This window comes from Bombina bombina, chromosome 1 (assembly GCF_027579735.1).
Source record: "Bombina bombina isolate aBomBom1 chromosome 1, aBomBom1.pri, whole genome shotgun sequence".
NCBI lineage: Eukaryota > Metazoa > Chordata > Amphibia > Anura > Bombinatoridae > Bombina > Bombina bombina.
This window is the reverse complement of record NC_069499.1, coordinates 1,421,520,685-1,421,544,468: the sequence shown is the minus strand read 5'-3', so window position 1 is coordinate 1,421,544,468 and position 23,784 is coordinate 1,421,520,685. Positions and strand designations below refer to the sequence as shown.

Here is a 23,784-nt window from a genome sequence, read left to right as displayed (position 1 = left end):
TTTTCCCCAGCACTTGATTATACCTTGTTAGGACACCTAGTTTTATCCAGTAATCACGGTAGCAAGGTAATACCCCTGATAACAACAACGTAATCCCAACCTTTCCTTGCTAATAAAGTAGGGTAATTCCTTATTCTTAACAAACAGAAATATTCAACAGACTACTTCTTTGCATAAACCTTATTCAAGCAGGTTTCCCCAAATGAGCTGATAGTCGTGCACAGCCCAGCGTTGTCCTCTGCTCAACAAGCAAGTGTTCACAAGTTTCTGTTTTGTGACTCCAGCCCCTTAGATACACTTTATTTAGCACCAAGAGCCGGTAATTATAGTCCGGTTATATCATCTACCTGGACTTTAACTTCAATAGTACAAGTTAGCGCCCAAATGCCAGAAACTCTTCTCCAGTGAATTTACATAAGCCTCCGCAGGTCCAGTCCCAGGTCATTAATGCTGGAAAGTGACACTTTACATCACATACAGCCCGCAGCGCCTCTGGACAGAATGGAGTCTTCAAATACTGGCTAGCGTGTTATTTTCTTAATTTAGAACCACCTGGGGCAAGCTTCTTGAATTCCTCAGCGTTTTGAGCTTAATTTGTAGACACTGATCTATAGGCAGCACATGTTTTGGAACAGTCAGTATGACACTTTACAGAATTTTGTCCCTTTGGATGTTTTCGTACTGCTAAAATGTAATTGAAAAGGTTTAGACTACTCACCAAATCCATATGTGTAAGTAGCACTCTTACCGCTAGCAGTCCCTTGCTGTTGCAAGAGTGATCCTCTGGCTGTGTACCCGTTACTCCCGAGCTCAGGTATATAGAAATCTGGAACCAGGCCAGATAGTTTGATGCACCAATGCCCAAGGAAGGCAGTCGCCAATTTGTAATACCTTTAGACAGTCACACTCCTGTGTTCAGACCAGTGAGATACCTTTTAGCATGTCGCCGTATCCTCCTGTACCCACACCTCGTCCTTAGCCAGCGACGGGACCTGTTTCTGGTCCGCCTTACTCAGCTGAGGTCGGATGTATCTCCAGTGCCGAAGATATATGGCTCTGCTGTGAGCCCAGCAGCAAACGAGGACTTCCCTGCCTGTGTTTGGACCGCGTCGGCCCGCTGCCCGTACTGCCACCCGCAAAGTGCAGCCAAGGGATCCCGGCGTCTTGGGAAGATTTTCCGGCCCTTTCAGGTTCAGAACCCACAGTCAGCGTGCATGTGCTTGCTGACTACACCCATCCGCGGGCCTATCCGATGGCCTATCCTAATTCTCTTCAGACTGAGAATCATCCTTAGACACACTTTCATTTCCTAAAATATGTTCTTTACAGTGTAAGGCTCTATCAGTACAAGAGGTACACAATGGCTTCTAAACACATTGAGGAAACTCATTGCTCGGATATGTTAAACAAAGTAGTAATAAACACAGCAGTTGGTAAACACTTTATTGAAAAAACAGAATTTATGCTTACCTGATAAATTACTTTTCTCTTACGGTGTATCCAGTCCACGGATTCATCCTTACTTGTGGGATATTTCTCATTCCCTACAGGAAGTGGCAAAGAGAACACACAGCAGAGCTGTCCATACAGCTCCCCCTCTGGCTCCGCCCCCCCAGTCATTCGACCGACGGTTAGGAGAAAAAGGAGAAACCATAGGGTGCAGTGGTGACTGTAGTTTAAACAAAAATGTTAACCTGGCTTAATTACCAGGGTGGGCCGTGGACTGGATACACCGTAAGAGAAAGTAATTTATCAGGTAAGCATAAATTCTGTTTTCTCTTACAAGGTGTATCCAGTCCACGGATTCATCCTTACTTGTGGGATACCAATACCAAAGCATTAGGATACGGATGAAGGGAGGGAACAAGACAGGTAAGCTAAACGGAAGGCACCACTGCTTGCAAAACCTTTCTCCCAAAAATAGCCTCTGAAGAAGCAAAAGTATTGAATTTGTAAAATTTGGCAAAAGTATGCAGTGAAGACCAAGTCGCTGCCTTACAAATCTGTTCAACAGAAGCCTCATTCTTGAAGGCCCAAGTGGAAGCCACAGCTCTGGTGGAATGAGCTGTAATTCGTTCAGGAGGCTGCTGTCCAGCAGTCTCATAAGCCAATCGGATGATGCTTTTCAGCCAGAAGGAAAGAGAGGTAGCAGTCGCTTTCTGACCTCTCCTCTTACCAGAATAAACGACAAACAAGGATGATGTTTGTCTGAAATCTTTAGTTGCTTGTAAATAGAATTTCAAAGCACGAACCACATCAAGATTGTGTAATAGCCGTTCCTTCCTAGAAGCTGGATTAGGACACAGGGAAGGAACAATGATTTCCTGGTTAATATTCTTATTAGAAACAACCTTAGGAAGAAAACCAGGTTTGGTACGTAAAAACTACCTTATCTGCATGGAACACCAGATAGGGTGAATTACACTGCAAAGCAGACAATTCAGAAACTCTTCGAGCAGAGAATATAGCTACCAAAAACAAAACTTTCCAAGATAATAACTTAATATCTATGGAATGTAAAGGTTCAAGACGGAACCCCTTGAAGAACTGAAAGAACTAAATTGAGACTCCATGGAGGAGCCACAGGTTTATAGACAGGCTTGATTCTAACTAACGCCTGTGCAAACGCCTGAACATCTGGTACCTCTGCCAGACGCTTGTGCAAAAGGATAGACAGAGCGGATATCTGCCCCTTTAAGGAACTAGTGGATAGACCTTTTTCCAATTCTTCTTGGAGAAAAGACAATATCCTTGGAATCCTAACTTTACTCCACGAGTAACCTTTGGATTCACACCAACCAAGATACTTCCGCCATATCTTATGGTAAATTTTCCTGGTGACAGGTTTTCTAGCTTGGATCAGACTATCTATGACTGATTCAGAGAACCCACGCTTGGATAGAATCAAGCGTTCAATCTCCAAGCAGTCAGCTGCAGAGAAACTAGATTTGGATGCTTGAATGGACCCTGTATTAGAAGATCCTGCCTCATTGGCAGTGTCCAGGGTGGGACAGATGATATGTCCACTAGGTCTGCATACCAAGTCCTGCGTGGCCACGCAGGCGCTATCAGAATTCCCAAGGCCTTCTCCTGTTTGATTCTGGCTACCAGCCGAGGGAGAAGGGGAAACGGTGGAAAGACATTGGCCAGATTGAAGGACCAAGGCGCTACTAGAGCATCTATCAGAGCCGCCTTGGGGTCCCCTGGACCTGATCCATAAAGAGGGAATGTTTGGTGTTTCTGACGGGACGCCATCAGATCCAACTCTGGAATGCCCCAAAGCTGAGTCAGCTGAGCAAATACCTCCGGGTGAAGTTCCCACTCCCCCGGGTGAAAAGTCTGACGACTTAGGAAATCCACTTCCCAGTTGTCTACTCCTGGGATGTGAATTGCGGATAGGTGGCAAGAGTGATCCTCCGCCCACCTGATTATCTTGGTTACTTCCTTCATCGCAAAGGAACTCTTTGTTCCTCCCTGATTGATTGAGTGTATGCTATCAGTCGTGATGGTGTCCCCGACTGAAACCTGATGAACTTGGCCGCCGCTAGCTGAGGACAAGCCTGGAGCGTATTGAATTATCGCTCTCAGTTTCTAAATGTTTATCGGGAGAAGAGACTCTTCCCGAGACCATAGGCCCTGAGCTTTCAGGAAGCCCCAGACCGCGGACCAGCCCAACAGACTGGCGTTGGTCGTCACGATGGTCCACTCATCCGGTCTGCGGAAGCACATTCCCTGAGACGCAGGTGGATCACTGGGACAACCACACAGAGAAGAGAATCTCTGGTTTTCTGGTCCAGTGTGGATTTGAGGAGACAAATCTGCATAATCCCCGATTCCACTGTTTGAGCATGCACAATTGCAGGTGGCCTGAGATGAATTCGAGCAAATGGGACTACGTCCATTGCTGGGGGCTACCATTAATCCGATTACCTCCATGCACTGAGCTACAGATGGCCGAGGAAAGGAATGAAGAGCTCGGCAAGTGTTTAGAAGCTTTAACTTTCTGACCTCCGTCAGAAATATTTTCATTCTACCGAGTCTATTATGTTCCCAGGAAGGGACCCCTTGTGAGAGGGGACGAGAGCAACTTTTTTTATGTTCACCTTCCATCCGTGAGATCTCAGAAAAGCCAACATTATGTCCGTGTGAGACTTGGCTAGCTGGAACGTCGACGCCTGAATTAAGATGTCGTCTAGATAAGGCGCCACTGCTATACCCCACTGTCTTAGAACCGCCAAAAGGGACCCTAGCACCTTTGTGAAAATTCAGGGAGCAGTGGCCAACCCGAAAGGAAGGGCCACAAACTGGTAATGCCTGTCCAGAAAGGCGAATCTGAAGAATTGATGATCTCTGTGAATAGGGATGTGTAGATACGCATCCTTTAAATCCACGGTAGTCATATATTGACCCTCCTGGATCAGAGGAAGAATAGTTAAACAGGCTAGTAATGAAACAAACAAGCTTGGAAAACACTTTAATCAAAGAAAATAACACTTTCAACAAAAACGGTACTGTGCCTTTAAGAGGAAAAAAAAGCTGCACAAACTCTGCAAAACAGTGTAAAAAAAGCAGTAAACACAACTAAATTTTTACAGTAGCACCATAAAGCCTTAGTAAACTTTGCACCACTATGCAAATAAACAATTAACCCCTTAATGTAAAAACCGGATTGAAAAAACTTTAAAACCGGTAAAATAACGTTCTGCACCTTGCCACAGCTCTGCTGTGGCGCCTACCTGCCCTTTAGGAACGATTTGTGGGGAAAAAAAACCTCTTTACAGCCCTCAAATACAGCAGCAATCTCTGGAGAAGCAGCTGGATGCTTCTGAGGTAAATAAACTGTGCAACTGAAAATAGGCCCCTCCCACCTCACTCGAAGTTATGGGGCCTAAAAAACACCAGTGTTTCTTAAACTAGCCATGTGGGTTAATAACCCTTAAACAAGCCACAAAGACCCCTTAAAGTCCCTCAAAAAACGTTTTATTTGTAATTAAACCAAAACGTTTTTTCCTATTACTGTCACCAGTAACTATGAGCCCTTTATGCAAGCTTGGATTCCTCTTTTACTGAATACAGCTTACCTTTCCCTCATGGGGATATTGCCAGCCTTTTCTAGAAATAAAACAGTCTGTCTAGAAAAAAATAGACTGAACATACCTTAATGCAGTTTAGCCTGAAGTTTTCCTGTACTCTTCAGGCCTTGTGTGAACAGCAGTGGATCTTAGTTACAAAATGCTAAGATCATCATCCTCCTTGCAGAAATCTCCATCCCTTTTCTGCCAGAGAGTAAATAGTACACATCAGTACTATTTAAAATAAACTTTTGCTTGAGAAAATAAAAACTAACATTTTTGTCACCACACTTCCTTTGCCCCTCCTAGCAGTTAAGCAGGCAGAGAATAATTGGGGGGTGGAGCTAAGGGAGGAGCTATATGGACAGCTCTGCTGTGGGTGCTCTCTCTGCCACTTCCTGTAGGGAAGGAGAATATCCCATAAGTATGGATGAATCCGTGGACTCGACATCTTACAAGAGAAAAACTATTTTGCAAAAAAACAAGCATTGTGCCTTTAAGAGATAAAAGCGCAGAATTTTTCCAAACACACTTAACGTCTATAAACGTTCAAAACTAGGTATGGATATACAGAGATGCCAAAAAATATTGCATCCCACATGCAAGAGCAGAAATTTACCCTCTACAGGAACATAAAGCAAAACAAAACTCAATTTGCTAAATAACGACCCCTGCACCTCGCCACAGCTCTGCTGTGGCGCCTACCTGCCCCCAGATAACTGCAAAACGACTCAACACCAATCCGGATAGTATAACACAGAGATAGGGCCCAACCGGAGCTAAATGTCTGCCGTCTCCTTCAAAGTAAACTGCGCGTCTGAGGCGCGAAAATAGGCCCCGCCCATAACGGACGTCACACTATTTGATTAATCTACCGCATGGGAAGTAGTTACAAACAGCCATGTGGTCCCCAAACATATAAGCACAACATAAAGTCCTCTTTATCAATACTTATTTTATGCCATAATTTTGTAAAATGCCCCAGTGTCAATATTATATGCTGCATATCTAATTGCTGCAATAATGTCAGTAAAACACCCAGTAGGACAGTAACACCCTTTTCATTTACAGGACTACTGCTTATCCTGTTCCCACGATAAGGAACCAAATAAGCCAATTCTGATATACTAAGTTTCCTCAGAAGAAAAGGGCTGAAACATACCTCAAATGCTGCTTGCTGCATGAGACCGTCCTCCACACTGAAGAGTTTTCTCGTATTACCTTCAGATCTGTGGGAACCATAATTAATCTTAGTAACTGCTGCTAAGATCATCAATTTCAGGGGAAATCTTTGCCAATATCCTCCCTGAGACAAATAGTACTCACCGGTACCATTTAAAATAAAAAACTTCTTGATTGAAGAAATTAAAACTATAATTTTATCACCACTATCACTTTACCCTTCCTATTACTAGCATGCTTACCTGATAAATTTCTTTCTTTAACGATATGACGAGTCCACGGCCCTCCCTGTCGTTTTTTCTAAAGACAGGTTTTTATTTTTATTAAACTTCAGTCACCTCTGCTCCTTAGCTTTTCCTTTCTCTTCCTAACTTTGGTCGAATGACTGGAGTGGGAGGCAAGGGAGGAGCTATATATACAGCTCTGCTGTGGAGCTCTTTGCCTCCTTCTGCTGACCAGGAGGCGATATCCCATAAGTATGAAATCCGTGGACTCGTCATATCGTAAAAGAAAAAAATTTCAGGTAAGCATAAATTTCCTTTGCGCCAACGCGAGCCTAATTTGCCCATGAAAATTTGAGAAATAAAGACTGAAGTTACAACTAACTGGAACATCAGGTAAGAAAAATTATTTTACTAAATGTCTCCCAAACATAACTTTCCATGCTGAAACTGTTAGACTGCAAAGGGAAATAAACCGACCTGACTCATGGCAAATATATGCAATATATATTTAAAACTTTAAAAATATAAAGTGCCAAACATAGCTGAGTCTCTTAAAAAAAAAAAAAAGATATACTTACCTGAAGACACCCATCCACATATAGCAGACAGCCACACCAGTACTGAAACATATCAGAAGAGGTAGTGGTAGAGGAGTATAATGTCTATCTGTAAAGGGAGATTGCAGATGAATCCCCACGACCGAATTTACAGAGAACCTTAGAATAGATTTCCCATAGGTGAAAACATGGCATCATTAGGCAAATACTCCCTTCACATCCCTCAAAGACTGTACTTTGAGAGAAACTGGGCTTCAAAATGCTTAGAAGCGCCTTTCACAGAAGAAATCAAACAACTTGCTTCACCATCCTCCAACGAAGGCAAAGTTTGTAAAACTGAAGTATGAGTGAGGTGGGAAGTGTATTTATTGGCATTTTGAAGTTTGGGAAACTGCCCCCTCCAGGTAGGAATGTATATCCCATACGTCACTAGCTCATGGACTCTTGCCACTTACATGAAAGAAACAGAATATTCAGGAGGTGGTATTTGCAATAACATGATGTCCCAAGTCATTAAACATACTTAAATGTATTTAATTATTTCATGTGGCATCAAATATTTTTCCGTTAAGATAATTATACTAAAACTCATATTCCTGGTAAAGTAGAAATAATTGCTGCTAAAAAGTATTTAACACTGTTATGGCTTTATTCAAAAACAAAGTAGCACATTTAAAGAATTCAGAAGTAACTGATCACACTATATACATACTGCCATAAAAGTATTTAAAATAGGACAAAATCCCCTCTGCAAATATAAAAACCCACCCAATATATTAAAAAAAAAAATCTGAGAAGGCCAATGATCAGATTTTATAGAAATTTTCTTTGCATGTAAAGTAGTTTACATAAAAAACTTAAAGCCAGACTTATTTCTGTATAAATCACACGGCCTTTAAGTTCTACCTAAGAAGCATATGGTAGCCATGCATCAGTGTACTTACAATTTCTAAGCACTACATGCCACCCTGGCCTACAATCAAATAATGCAGTAATGTAATGTATGTAAGGGAGAAACAGAACAAACACAGGCCATCGATTAGTAATAGTAATACTACTTTAAGAAATAACAGATTGCATTTAACTGCAGCTTTTAAATGCGGTACAAAGATTTTACAAGGGACCAAGGAGGCAGCTGTAAGGAAACAAATATTAGATTACGACTATTAACAGCTGTTAACTGGCCTGTGTTGATCCATGACAAATTCTCAAATTTCTTGGACTGATTTCACTGGCACAGTTCACTGCAAGAGGTTTAATAAGCTGCATACTGCTATGGGATACATTCCACTATAACATGATACCTAAAAATTTAATTTCTCTCAAGGTAAGATTCAGTTTGCTTTTAACGAATGTCCTAACCTCAAGCAAGATAACAGATTAATAAATGGCAATTCATAAATCATTTGTTGGTAGAGATTAGTAATGTTCTTTAGAAATACAATCAGGAAGAAACATGGGGTAAAGAACAGGCATGAATCCTGTTTATTCAGTTGTTTTATATGGGGTGGGGAAAGGGTTAATGACAAAGGTTTGTTGCCAGTGCAGTTTCAAAGTAAATTAAAATATGTAACTACTCAGCTCTTGCATTAAAACTCATTACTTTACATCACATAAAAAGTAATGTCTTGTCAACTAAAAAAAATAACAAGTCTGTCCTGCATTATTTACATATGGGGGTGCAGGTTGAAATCTTCTGTAAAATTTAGGCCAAAATACTTGCAGTGATACTACCCATTTTGATAACTTAACCATCTTTTTAAGGCCTCCGTCGTCCCTTAATATTAAGGCCCAATATCCCTATGCTGCAATGGTTCCTATACTTTTAAATGCAATATTAAAACTGTACATGCACCTTACCCCAAAGAGGGTGTGAAAAAAAAGAAAAAAAAAAAAAAAAAAAAATACATGTTTCAAATTAAACTAAATTTTCCTAAATAAAACCCCCAAAGGGTTAAACCACTTCCCACAAAATGTCATTTCTCACAAGACTACAAAGTGGAAAACAATTCAGAAGACAAAGGATTAAGATGGTCACATGTCTGAAAACAAATCAACCCTTTCAGTCCAAAGAAGCCAGATGTATTGCTGGAAGATCCTCTGGGACACCAAAAGAATACCAAGGGGGCAAATGCGCGATTCTATAGAAGATTTCCAACAGGGATCTTGCATCTCATTTGGAATGATAAAAGGGCAACAAAATGTAAAATCACACCTTTCCTATAAAAAAAGTTACATGTTAATTTCTGTAGTGGACATCTATTGTACAAATGTAGAGACATACAGATCATTCATTATTATTCTAGCATCAATCCAGGGGCTCAGAAAAAGAAAACTAAGTACTTGGTCCTAGTTTTCTGGACTGCTTCAATCCTCATCTTCAGTCCCCCTCATCTTCTGGATCCCGTTTTCCTTTTCACACCCTGATCAGCTTCTTCTTCTAAAGAAAGGGTTAAAAAAAAAAGAAAAGAAAGAAGAGTAGTAAGTAATGTTTAGTAAAGTTAAAGGGAACATAAAAGAGTAAAAGAGAAACTGTTGCAATACTACGTGCATACAACTATTTAACCCATCAAAAGAATTATACTACTAGGGATTTAGCACAGCAGTAACTATCACCAACTACGTCCCGGTAGTGCATTGCTGCTCCTGTGCCTACATTAGGTACACTTTTCAAAGAGAGCAAAAAGTAAAATTTAAACCAAACTGAGATGTCTCTTAAAACTAAATGCTCTATCTGAACCATGAAAGTTCAATTTAGATTTTCTCTCCAACTGCAACCACTCATCTACCTAAACAGACATTAAAGTAAAATATTGCAAAAATGTAGCACACAAGGAGAAACTGAACTTTATTTGGAGAGGGCAGGAACACAAGGAAAGAAAGCATTAGAATTTGTAGGAAGCCCATAAAACTACACATACCATCTGCCTCTTCTTCTTCATCTCCACCATCTTCAACATAATCATCATCATCTTCCTCATCCTTTTGAATAAATTGACATAATACAGATACTGTAATATTATTCTCAAATTGAAAAGCAATGCAAACACTGCAAACAATCAAAAGTGGCAGCTTACCATGAATCTCCTCTTTCATTAAGTAAGAGAGCCCAACTTCTTCCTCCTCCTCTTCTTCCTCCCCTAAATCTGATCCAGCCTCTTCCTCATCATCATCCTCCTCCTCTTCAGATTCACCAGGAGGGACCTGGCTCATCCTCATCGTCCTCTTCACCCTCTGCAATAAGCACATTAGGAAACCGATTATGTGTTTTGATGTGGAAAGTTTGATACATTTTATGTACTCAAATTGCTTATCTGCAAAAGACCAGCATACACAATGTTGTAAAAGGGTTTTAAAATAGTTTATTAGCAAAATTCTGCATGTTGTGGCTAAATACTTAAAAACACGGTTGACTGTGTTTGGGTCAGCTTTCATTAATTGTGGACAATAAGCGCTAGCTGTAAATGAATTTGTGCACCGCTCTATATGTAGTATGTAGCTGGTTCAGCCATTCCCCAACACTTTGCAATATAATTAGGTTACAGAATTTGACAAGTTTTATTTATAGTAATTTAATTACTCAAAAAACATAACCTAATCAGCTTTCCTTTTCAAGAGATTGTAAAAATTGGTTTGAAATAGACTGATTTAAATTGAAGCACAACAGGACCACTCATGCAGCAGCACACACTGGCACCACTTTAAAAATAATAAACTCCTTGATTGAAGAATCTAATCTAACAACTCACTTTACCTCTTCCTATCACTAACGTAGGCAAAGAGAATGACTGGAGTGGGAGGGAAGGGAGGAGCTATTTAACAGCTCTGCTGTGGTGCTCTTTGCCTCCTCCTGCTGACCAGGAGGTGAATATCCCATTAGTAATTAAGATGATCCGTGGATTCATTTTGTCTTAAAAAAGAAAAACAGGTTGCATTTATTGACGATAAAATTTCAGATTTTATTCCAGGTAAAACTTTATTTGCAACAAGTAATAAAAATTTGATGAAAGTCCTATTGATTTAAAACATATGTTTTAACTGTGAGCAACAGAGGAATCTTTACTTTCATTTGAAAAGGTCTTGAGAAATATGGAAAGAAAAAACTTCAAAACTTATAGCAGAGGAAGCATTACTTGTAAGGAAGCCATTGACTGTACAAAATTGCCATCTTGAAGAAAAATGATAATACAGCCAGCAGTAAGAGTCCCTCTAGAGCAGTGGTTTTCAAACCTATCCTTGGGCCTCACTAACAGACCACATTTGAGGATATCTGAACTGGAGCACAGGTGAAATAATCAGCTGCTTAGTAAACATGGTTATTTTATCTGCTCTCATCCAAGGTAATCCTGAAAACCTTGCCTGTTAGACAGGTTTAAAAAACCAGTGCTCTAGGTTAAGTCTATGCATCACATTTAATTGAAATTTCCAAGGGGGGGGGGCGCGCACAGTACTGCTTTGATGACAATATGGGCACCAATAGTGAATTTGGCACAGAAAAGTAAGAAACCCACACACACACCTTGGTGAATTGTGAAAAACAGAAAAAGCCAAGAGAGCAGATATATGCACATTCAGAGCTCATTAGCACTACCATTGTTCTAAACACACCTGGAGGAAATCTAGTATTAAGAAACATTTAGCAATTCCCAGAGCATATGACCATCCTCAAAACTTTTAAAATTCAAAAAACAATATTTATTCTTACCTGATAAATTTCTTTCTGGGCATGGAGTCCACAACTTCATTCCAATAACTAGTGGTATAGTCAACTCCTGGGCCAGCATGAGGAGACAAAAAAACTGCGGGATTGTGGACTCTCCATGCCCGGAAAGAAAAATTTATCAGGTAAGCATACATTTGTTTTCTTTCCTATGGCATGGAGAGTCCACAACTTCATTCCAATTACTAGTGGGAACCAATACCCAAACTAGAGGACACAGAATGAAAAGTGAGGGAGAATAAGGCAGGGCGGACCTAAACAGAAGGCACCACCGCTTGAAGAACCTGTTTTCCAAAATAAGCCTCAGCTGAGGCAAAAGTATCATATTTGTAGAATTTCAAAAATGTATGCATCTAGGACCAAGTTGCCGCCTTGCAAATTTGCATTTTTGAAAGCCCAGGAAGAGAAAACAGCCCTAGTGGAACGAGACGCAATTCTCTCAGGAGGCTGTTGTTCAGCAGCGTCTCATAAGCTTAACGAATAACACTTCTCAACCAGAGAGAAATAGTAGCAGAAGTAGCCTCACCCTTACGCTTGCCAGAGAAAACAAAAAAGGGCAGAAGATTGCCTAAAATCTTAGTTGCTTGAAGGTAAAATTTTAGAGCATGCACAACATCCAGGGCATGTAAAAGATTTTCTATATGGGAAGGATTGGGACAAGGAGGAACACACAATTTCTTGATTAATATTTGATCCGACAGAACCTTAGGGAGAAATCCCAGTTTAGTACGAAGGATCGCCTTATCCGCATGAAAAAATAAGGTAAGGGGAATCTAATATCAACAGCAATGCACTGGCTCAAACGGAGCCTGATGTAAAACTTTAAGAACGAGGTTAAGGCTCTGAGGAGCAACAGGTTTAAACACAGGCCTGATTTTGACCAGGACCTGAACAAAAGCTTGAACATCTGGCAAATCTGCCAGACGTTTATGCAACAGAATAGATGGTGCAGAAATCCGACCTTTCAGAGTAATGACTGACAAACCTTTCTCCAGGCCATCCTGGAGAAAAGATGAAATGCGGGGAATCTTCACCCAGCTTAAGGGAAACCCTTAGCTTTGCACAAATAAAAGGTATTTACGCCATACCTTATGGTAAATCTTGTGAGTAAACAGGTTTACGAGCCTGAAGTATGGTATCAATGACCGCCTCAGAAAAACCACGTCTAGTTAAAACTAGGAGTTCAATATCCAAGCAGTCCAGCTTCAGAGAATCTAGAAGTTGATGGAGGAAGAGACCCTGAAGTAGAAGGTAATCTCCAAGGTAGAAGAAATTACTTCACCAGATCCGTGAACCAGATCCTGCAAGGCCATGCAGGAGCTATTAGAAACTACAGATGCTCTCCTGTTTGATACGAGCAATGACTCGTGGAAGGAAAGCAAACAGAGAAAACAGGTATGCCAGAGAGAATTTCCAAGGAACCACTAGAGCGTCTATCAGAGCAGACTGAGGATCTCTTGACCTTGAACCGCAATTTGGAAGCTTGGCATTTTGATGAGACGCCATCAGATCCAACTCCGGGAACCCCCTCACCTGAGGGTTTATCATTGAGAATACCTCCAGATGGAGAGTCCACTTCCCTGGGATGAAAGGTCTGTCCTGCTTAGAATATCAGCTTCCCAGTTGTCCACCCCTGGAAAGTGGATAGCAGACAATCATGAGCTTCTGCCCACTTGCAGAATGCGAGCCACCTCCTTCATTGCTAAGGAACTCAGATTTCCTCCCTGGTGGTTGATGTAAGCCAGGGTGATGTTGTCCGACTGGAATCTGATTAAACCGGACTAAAGATAATTGAGGCCACGTTGTCAAGGCATTGAAGATTGCTCTCAACTCTAAGATGTTTATGGGAAAGAGAAGACTCCTCCCGAGTCCACAGGCCCTGCACTTTTAATGAGCCCCAAACTGCTCCCCAGCCTAACAGGCTGGCGTCCGTGGTCACAATCAACCAGGAAGGTCTCAGGAAGCACATGCCCGAGACAGAGGGCCCTGTGAAATCCACCACCAAAGAGTGTTGTCAGGGGATGCAGATCTATCTGCTGTGAGAGGTCCGAGTGGTCTCCATTCCATTGACTGGGCACGCATAACTGAAGAGGTCTCAGATGGAACCGAGTAAAAGGAATGATATCCATGGAAGCTACTATGAGAGCAATGAACTCCATGCATTGAGCCACTGATGGGCGAACAGAAGACTGGAGAGAAAGGCAAGCAGCAAGAAGTTTTGGATTTCTGACATCTGTCAGGAAAATTTTCATGGATATAAAATCTATAATTTGTTCCTAAAAAAAACACACACACACACCCCTTTGTGTCTGGTACTAGGGAACTCTTTTCCAGATTCACATTCCACCCACGGGAACGTAGAATAAACAATATGTCTGTATGAGATCTTGCTAGTTGAAAACACGTCTGAACTAAGATGTCGTCCAGGTAAGACACCACCCGCTATTCCCTGAGATCTGACCACAGCTAGGAGAGTGCCCAGAACCTTTGTGAATATTCTGGGGGCCTTCGCAAGACCAAAAGCAAGGGCAACAAACTGGAAGTGCCTGTTAAGGAAGGCAAACCTCAGAAACCGATGATGATCCCTGTAAATGGGAACATGAAGATAATCATCCTTCAGATCTATGGTCGTCAAACTGACCTTCCTGAAAAAAATGAATAGAACAAATAATTTCCATCTTGAAGGACAGAACCCTGGAGGAATTTGTTGAGGCACTTTAGGTCTAGGATGGGATGAAAAGCTCCCTTCCTTTTTGGGAACCACAAAGATTTGAATAGAATCCTTGACCCTGTTCCTCTACAGGAACTGGAACAATTACTCCCAGGGAGGATAGGTCCTCTACTCAGTTTAAGAAGCCCTCTTTACCTTGTTTGTGGATAGTCTTGACAGGAGAAATCTGCCCCTTGGAGGCAAGACTTGAATCCTATTCTGTAACACTGGGATACTATGTCCACAGCCCAAGGATCTGGGACATCACGCATCCAAGCTTGCTGAAAAAGAAAACGCCTGCCCCCCACTTTATCCAAAATTTGGATCGGGGGCAGACCATTCATGCCGATTTAGAATCAGTGGAAGGCTTCTTGTTTTTCTTTCCCTTATTCCAAAGCTGACTGCACCTCCACGAGGTCTTGGATTGCTCTGTTTTGAAAGAGGAAGACTTCTGTCCTTTAAAGTTACAAAAGGAGCAAAAAATTTGAATTCTGGCGACCCTTAGGTCTATTCTTATCCTGAGGAAAGAAAGATCCCTTTCCACCCCGTAATCTCTAAAATTATTTCAGCCAGATCAGGACCAAATAAAGTATTACCTATATAAGGTAAAGACAAAAGCTTGGCCTCTGAAGTTACATCAGACGACCAAGATTTTAAACCACAGAGCTCTGCGAGCTAGAACAGAGAAGCAAGACATCTTAGCTCCCGGTCTAATTACCTGCATGTTAGCATCGCAGATAAAAGTATTGGCCAGTTTGAGAGCCTTGATCCTATCTTGGATCTCCTCTATGTAGTCTGTTCTGATATTCAGCTCAAGAGAAGGCACACCATAAGATGCTGCTCCCACAGCAATACTTGCCGCAAGCTGCCACTGTAATCTTTAATGGATGTACATCTTTTTTAAGTAAGCCTCTAGCTTCTTACCATTGGGATACTTGAAGTAACTATACTCTATAGGAATAGTAGTTATTTTAGCCAGAGTAGAGGAAAGCTCCTTCTACCTTAGGCACAGTGCACCACGAGTCACGAATGACTCAGCAACAGGAAACTTTTTTTCTTTTTAAAACAGGGAAGGAGAAAAAGGCTTATCCCATTATCCCATTCCCTGAGCTATAATTTCTGACATCTTATCTGGAACAGGAAAAACTTCCACAGATAAGGGAGAATCAAATTAAATTTTAGTTGACTTTTAGGTTGACAACGACAGAAGGTTCAGAGTCCATCCAAAGTAGCTAGAACCTCCTTCAGAAGTAACCGGTGTTGTTCAAGCCTTAAAGGGACATAATACTCATGCTAAATCACTTGAAACTGATGCAGTATAACTAAAAAGCTGACAGGAAAAATATCACCTGAGCATCTATGTAAAAAAAAGAAAATGTATGCTTACCTGATAAATTTATTTCTTTTTGACACGAGTCCACGAATCATCTTAATTACTAATGGATATTCACCTCGCTGGTCAGCAGGAGGAGGCAAAGAGCACCACAGCAGAGCTGTTAAATAGCTCCTCCCTTCCCTCCTACACCCCAGTCATTTTACCGGAAGTTAGGAAAAGAAAGAAAAAGCCAAGGTGCAGAGGTGCCTGAAGTTTACAATAACCCACAACCTGTCTAAAATAACAGGGCGGCGCCGTGGACTCGTGTCAAAAAAGAAATACATTTTATCAGGCAAGCATAAATTTTCTTTTCTTTAAGACACGATGAGTCCACGGATCATCTTAATTACTAGAGGGATTCAATACCCAAGCAAGAGTACACAGATGATACGGGGGGCAAGACAGGTAACTGAAACGAAAGGCACCACTGCTTGAAGAACCCTAAAAACGGCTTGAGCCGAGGCAAAAGTGTCAAATTTGTAAAATCTTGAAAAAGTGTGGAGAGGACCAAGTTGCAGCTTTGCAAATCTGTTCCACAAAAGCTTCATTTTTGAATGCCCATGAGAAAGCAACAGCCTCGTGGAATGAGCCGCAATTCTCTTCGGGAGGCTGCTGTCCTGCAGTCTCATATGCAAAACGTATGATACTCTTCAGCCAAAAAGAACGAAAAGTAGCCCGTAGCTTTCTGTCCCTTACGTTTTCCTGAGAAAACCACAAACAAAAAAGAAGACTGACGAAAATCCTTAGTCGCCTGCAGGTAAAACTTTAAAGCACGGACCACGTCCAAATTCTGCAGAGTCTTTCCCTTCTGGGAAGGATTAGAACACAAGAAAGGAACAACTATCTCCTGATTTAATGTTCCGATCAGAAACAACCTTAGGAAGAAAATCCTAATTTAGTACGTAAAACTACCTTATCTGAATGGTAAATAAGAAGAAGAAATAGTAACAAGAAATAAAACTTTCCAAGATAACTTAATATCTAAGAAATGAATAGACTCAAACGGAGCCCCTTGAAAAACTTTAAGAATTAAATCAAGACTCCATGGAGGAGCAACCGGTTTGAACACAGGCCTGATCCTGATCAAGGCCCGACAGAATGATTGTACATCTGGAACAGCCACCAGACATTTCTGTAACAAAATAGATAATGCCGAGATTCTTTAGGGAACTTGTCAGACCTTTTCTCCAAACCTTCTTGGAAAAGAGACAAAATTCTAAGAATCCAAACTCTACTCCATGGGTAGCCCTTGGATTCACACCAAGAGACATTTACACCAAATCTTATGGTAAATCCTTAGTTACAGGCTTACGTGCCTGAATCATCTTCTCTATGACCGAGTCAGAAAATCCCCATTTGATTAAAAGTAAACGTTCCTTCAGAGAAAACTAGATTTGGGTTAAGGAAGGGCACCTGAATCCGAAGAACTTTCCTCCACGGAAGTCTCCAGGGTGGTAGAGATGTCATCTCCACCAGATCAGCATATCAAATCCTGTAAGGGCCAGATCGGTGCTATGAAGATCACTGATGCCCTTTCCTGTTTGATTCAAGCAATAACTCGAGGAAGAAAAAGCAAACAGAGAAAACAGGTATGCTAGATTAAAGACCCATGAGATCCAATTTCGGCTGACCCCACTTGAAAATCAGGCTGGAGAACACTCCAACGTTCCTCCCTGAAGATTGAAGTAAGCCACTGACGTTATGTTCCAACTGGAACCTGAAAAACTGTACCGAGACTAACTGGGGCCAGGTCAGAAGAGCATTGTAGATCGCTCTCAGGTCCAGAATGTTTATGGGTAGAACAGACTGACCGAGTCCATGTTCCTTGAGCCCTTAGAGAGCCCCAGAACGCTCCCCCCACTAGAAGGTTGGCATCTGTTGCCACAATCATCTAAGATGGTCCTGCAAAAGCAGATTCCCTCGGAGAGATGATCCAGAAACAACTACCATAGTAGAGAATTCCTTGTCTCCTGCTCAAGTCATAATCGAGGAGACAAGACCGCATAATCTCCGTTCCATTGTCTGAGTATGCTAAACTGTAGAAGTATGAAATGGAAGCGAGCAAATGGGATGATGTCCATTGTTGCCACCATCAGCCCGATTAACTCCATGCACTGGCCCACTGATGGCCGAGAAGAGGACTGAAGGACTAGACAAGCATCGATAATTTCTAGTTTACGGACGTCAGTCAGAAAAATCTTCATAGACAGGGAGTCTATTATGGCTCCTAAGAAAGTTACCCTTGCAATTTGAACTAAGGAACTCTTTCCTAAATTCACCTTCCACTTGTGAAACCACAGGAAGGCTAATACCGTGTCCGTGTGAGATCTTGCTTGATGTAAGGATGTCATCCAGATAGGGCGCCAATGCGATGCCCCTTAAACCGAAGCATCTTCAACAGTGATCCCAGAACCCTTGATAAAATCCTGGAAGCTGTGGCAAGACTGGAGGGAAGAGCCACAAAGTGGCAGAGTCTGTCCAGGAAGGTAAACCGTAGGAACTTGTGATCTCTGAACGAGAACATACAGATATGCATCCTTTAACTCCATGTTTGTCATAAATTGACCCCCCTTGGAACAAACAGAAGAAATAGCTTCCATCTGAGGACAGTACTCCGAAAAGTTTGTTTAGATATTTGAGATCTAAAATAGGTCTGAAGGTTCCCTCTTATTTGGGAACAAACAAGTTGGAATAAAATCCCAGACCCTGAGACTGAACAGGAACTATCACTCCCAAGTCAGAGAGGTCTCCTACGCAGAGTAAGAACGCCTTTCTTCTACTGCAGATAATCTGGAAAACAAAGACCTGCCCCTGGGAGAAAAAAAATCCTGAACGCTATATTGTATCCCAGGGATACAGAATCCTCCCGGATTGAGGACAGACCTGTCATGCTGACAGATTCATCAGCAGGATCTCCAGATTCCAAGATTAACAGAGTCAACAGTAAAAGTTGGACAACTCCTGCTTGGAAGAAAAGTTGAACAACTTCCTTTGAAAAATCGAAAGGAAGTGAACTATACTGACAACTGCTTTCAAATTCTGAGGGAAGGAATTGCCCTTACCTCACGTAATATCAGAAGTTCTTTAAATGTATTTCCCCGTAATGGGAATCAAACTTGAGTTGTCAAAGTCTTAAGTTGCTGCTCTAACCTTATACTAATTCAGAGCACTAAACAAGGTCTTCCCCTTGTAGGGAATCACCAAAAATGTATACTCAGATGAGGCATTCGCAGTCTGAATGTTCTGCTGGGTTTATGGCAAAGCCTGAAATCCTAGCTCCCCAGCGTTGGCTAACTTAATCACTTCAACCCTATTCTGGATTTCTTCGAGAGAAGTATCTGTCCTGATAGAACAGACAACACATCAACCAGTATGCCACTGCACCGGTGACAAAGTAATGCAAACCGCAGGTAGTTGTAACTGACACACACCCTTCCTGGGTCCCATTGTAAAAGAGTCGGCTAAATCTGGAGAAAAGGGGATGCCCAGTTTCTCCCTATCCTTCCAATCATCCTTATAAAGATTGCTGGAATTAAAAGAATTGACTACGCCAAATCGGCTTCGGCAGGGTAGCTCAAACCTCCTAAAATAACCAATGGAGGTGCTCAAGCTTAACTGAAAGAAAACACTTCAGTATCAAAGGAATTACACAGAGTCTGAGCTTTCCCCTTATATACTACCGAAGTATCCTCCTCTTCATGCTCCAGGGAGGAAATTTTGGAATATATACTACTGTATTAGCAATCTGTTCTCAAGTGATTTCCCTACAGTATGGGAAAAAAATACAACAGATATCGCTTAAAAGTATCATATGGAAGCGATGGCTGGAGAATAACTAGGTGAAGTTATTGAGGAAGCGCAGGGCACTGCATGTGTGGGCTACAAAATGTTTTGTACATTTGCAAGAAAATATTTTATTCCTCTTGAAAAATCTCACAACATAGTGAACAGACGATTAATCAAATAAAAGGTTTTTAAATTTAATTAACATAGAAAAACCGTTACTGTCTCTTTAAATTTGAAAGGGTAATTCCTTTATTTCAGTTCATTTAACATAGTGAACAGACAAAATGATCAAATAACAATCTGAACTTTATAATAAAAGAGAACACATAATTGACTGTGTAGGTGAGCAGAGATGATTTAGTAGCTCACAGAACAGATTCTACTGTCATTAAGTTTAGTTTAAGTTTTTTTTTTGTTCAATGGTAAGAAGGGGTGTATCGGTACATAAGTCCGTTGTCACTTAAGATTGCTGCCTCAGCAAACTCCCTCTACACTGAGGTGCCCGTCAGCCCATCCGTAGAAGATTTTGCTGTTACAGAAGCGCTGCTCTAAGCGCCAACACCTTGACCAAAACAACTAACAGAAGCGGTGCTCTAAGCGCCGACATAAACTAAACAACTGTAACAGAAGCGCCTCTAAGCGCCAACACCTTAAAACTAAACAGCCCGTTCCGAAAACCGGAAGAAAAGGAACAGCTGCGCAACTATAAAATGCGCCACCTAAGTACCCGCCCATCGTGGGCGTATCAATAACCCTCTGCCACCATTACAAGCTTTACAGATAATTGCAAAGTTCATAAGTGTTAACATTAAAAATAAAAAAAAAAAAAACACGCACTGAGCCTGCTCTAGTGCTCATGCAGCAGCGCCCAAGCCCGTAATAGTTCATATGTACTCTCCCGGTCGGTTAAAATTATGTTATGAAAAAAACGCCGGGAGATGAGGTACATGTCTCTTTCAGCCCCAGTGCCTTAAGTCTGCCTACCCTCTGCTAACGCAGTAGGAGAATCTATCAACTTTAATGAAGGCTTGTAAGCCAAAACGGTCATAGTGCCCCCTAGCATCAAAGTAGAATCTATTCCTTGAGGCTTTGAATAAAAGGGAAATTTATTCTTACCTGATAAATTTGTTTCTTTTACGATACGATGAGTCCAGCAGGAGGCGGCAAAGAGCTGTATATATAGCTCCTCCCCTCCCTCCGACTCCAGTCATTCGACCGAAGTTAGGAAGAGAAAGGAAAAGACAAGGTGCAGAGGTGACTGAAGTTTAACAAAATTAAAGACCTGTGTTACAAAAAAAGGGTGGGCCGTGGACTCATCGTATCGTAAAAGAAACAAATTTATCAGGTAATAAATTTACTTTTCTCTTACAAGATACGATGAGTCCACAGATTTCATCCTTACTTGTGGGATACAATACCAAAGCTATAGTACACGGATGAAAAGGGAGGGACAAGACAGGGAACCTTAACAGAAGGCAACACTGCTTGAAGAACTTTTCTCCCAAAAACAGCCTCAGATGAAGCAAAAGTATCAAATTTGGAAAATGTGTGAAGAGACAACCAAGTTGCAGCTTTGCAAATCTGTTCAACAGAAGCATCATTTTTGAAAGCCCATGAGGAAGCCACAGCCCTAGTGGAATGAGCCGTAATTCGTTCAGGAGGCTGCTGTCCAGCAGTCTCATATGCAAAACGGATGATACTCTTAAGCCAAAATGAGAGAGGTAACCGTAGCTCTCTGACCCCTACGCTTCCCGGAAAACACAACAAACAGGGAAGACGATTGACGAAATTCCTTAGTTGCCTGTAAGTAAAACTTCAAAGCACAAACCACATCCAAATTATGCAACAGTCACTCCTTAGAAGGATTAGGACACAAGGAAGGAACAACAATTTCCTGATTAATATTCTTATCTGAAACAACTTTAGGAAGGAAACCGGGTTTTGTTCGTAACACCACCTTATCCGAATGAAAAATAAGATAAGGAGAATCACATTGTAATGCCGAAAGCTCAGATACTCTACGAGCAGAAGAAATAGCAACCAAAAACAAAACTTTCCAAGATAACTTAATATCAATGAAATGCATAGGTTCAAACGGAACCCCCCGAAGAACTAAATTCAAACTCCAAGGAGGAGCAATTGGCCTAAATACAGGCCTGATTCTAGTCAGAGCCTGACAAAAAGATTGTTCATCTGGAACATCAGCCACACGCTTGTGTAACAAGATAAAGCAGAAATCTGTCCCTTTAAGGAACTTGCTGACAACCCTTTCTACAATCCTTCTTGGAGAAAAGACAAAATCCTGGGAATCCTAACCCTACTCCATGAGTAGCCCTTGGATTCACACCAATAAAAAGATATTTACTCCATAGCTTATGGTAATTTTTCCTAGTAACAGGCTTACGTGCCTGAATCAAAGTATCTATGACCAAATCAGAAAACCCTCGCTTAGATAAAATTAAGCGTTCAATCTCCAAGCAGTCAGCTGCAGAGAAACTAGATTCGGGTGATGGAATGGACCTTGAATGAGAAGGTCTTTCCTCAAAGTGAGCTTCCACGGTGGCTGAGATGACATGGCCACCAGATCGGCATACCAAATCCTGCGAGGCCACGCAGGGGCGATGAGGATCACCGACGCCCTCTACTGTTTGACTCGAGCAATCACCCGAGGAAGGAGAGCAAATGGAGGGAATACATAAGCTAGGCTGAAGGACCAAAGGTACTGCCAAGGCATCTATCAGCTCGGCCTGGGGATCCCTGGACCCGTATTTCGGAAGCTTGGCATTCTGACGAGACGCCATGAGATACAAATCCGGCCTGCCCAATCTGAGAATCAGGCTGGAAAACCCCTCCGGATGAAGTTCCCATTCCCCTGGATGAAATGTCTGTCTGCTCAGAAAATCCGCTTCCCAGTTTTCCACCCCTGGGATGTGGATCGCCGACAGATGGCAAGAGTGAGACTCCGCCCACTGTATTATCTTGGCTACTTCTGTCATCGCAAAGGAACTCCTTGTTCCTCCCTGATGATTGATGTAAGTTACCGTCGTTATGTTGTCCGACTGAAATCTGATGATTTGAGCCGAAGCTAACTGAGGCCAAGCCTGAAGCGCATTGAATATTGCTCTCAACTCCAGGATATTGATGGGAAGGAGAGACTCTGCCTGAGTCCACACACCCTGAGCCCTTTGGGAGTTCCAGACTGCTCCCCATCCTACCAGGCTGGCATCCGTTGTCACTATTACCCATGAGGGTCTGAGGAAGCAGGTCCCCTGGGATAGATGATCCAGCAACAACCACCATCGAAGAGAGTCCCTTGTCTCCTGGTCTAGATTTATGTGAGGAGACAAATCTGTATAATCTCCATTCCACTGTCTGAGCATGCTCAGTTGCAGAGGTCTGAGATGAAAACGAGCAAACGGGATGATGTCCATTGCCGCTACCATCAATCCAATTGCCTCCATGCACTGAGCCACTGACGGCCGAGGATTGGTCTGAAGGGTCCGGGCATGTATTCAGAATCTTTAACCTTCAGACTACCGTCAAAGAGATTTTCATGGCTAGAGTCGATTAGAGTTCCCAAGAAAGGAACCCTTGACTGTGGAACCAGCAAACTTTTCCAGATTCACTTTCCACCCGTGAGTCCTCAGAAAGGACAGAACAATTTCGGTATGAGACTTTGCTAGTTTATAAGACAACACCTGGATTAGAATGTTGTCCAGATAAGACGCAACTGCAATGCCCCGCGGTCTTAGAACCGCCAGCAGAGACCCCAGAACCTTTGTGAAAACTCTGGGTGCCGTGGCCAGACCGAAAGGAAGAGCCACGAACTGAAAATGTTTGTCCAGGAAGGCAAACCTCAGGAACTTGTGATCTCTGGATAGGAACATGAAGATATGCATCCTTTAGATCCACGGTAGTCATAAATTGACCTTCCTGGATCAACAGAAGAATGGTCCGAATAGTTTCCATCTTGAAGGATGGAACACTGAGAAACTTGTTTAGACTTTTGAGGTCTAATTTTGGTCGGAACGTTCCCTCTTTTTTGGGAACTACAAAGATATGAATAAAACCCCTGTCCCTGTATTGGAACATGACATATTACTCCCATGGAAGAGAGGTCTCCTACACAACGTAGGGACACCTCTCTTTATCTGGTCT

At 42.0% G+C, this 23,784-nt stretch overlaps 1 protein-coding gene across 1 annotated transcript in view; it reads right to left on the bottom strand.

Moving 5' to 3' along the window:
* Positions 1-9,379: 9,379 nt before the first annotated feature.
* The window catches only part of ANP32E (acidic nuclear phosphoprotein 32 family member E), a 46,548-nt gene continuing 32,143 nt past the window's right edge, over positions 9,380-23,784 (bottom strand). The window contains 4 exon segments of the mRNA XM_053705371.1: positions 9,380-9,475; positions 9,957-10,017; positions 10,114-10,236; positions 10,238-10,269. Of these exon segments, the coding sequence (XP_053561346.1) occupies positions 9,426-9,475; positions 9,957-10,017; positions 10,114-10,236; positions 10,238-10,269 (266 nt within the window). The 3' untranslated portion in view covers positions 9,380-9,425.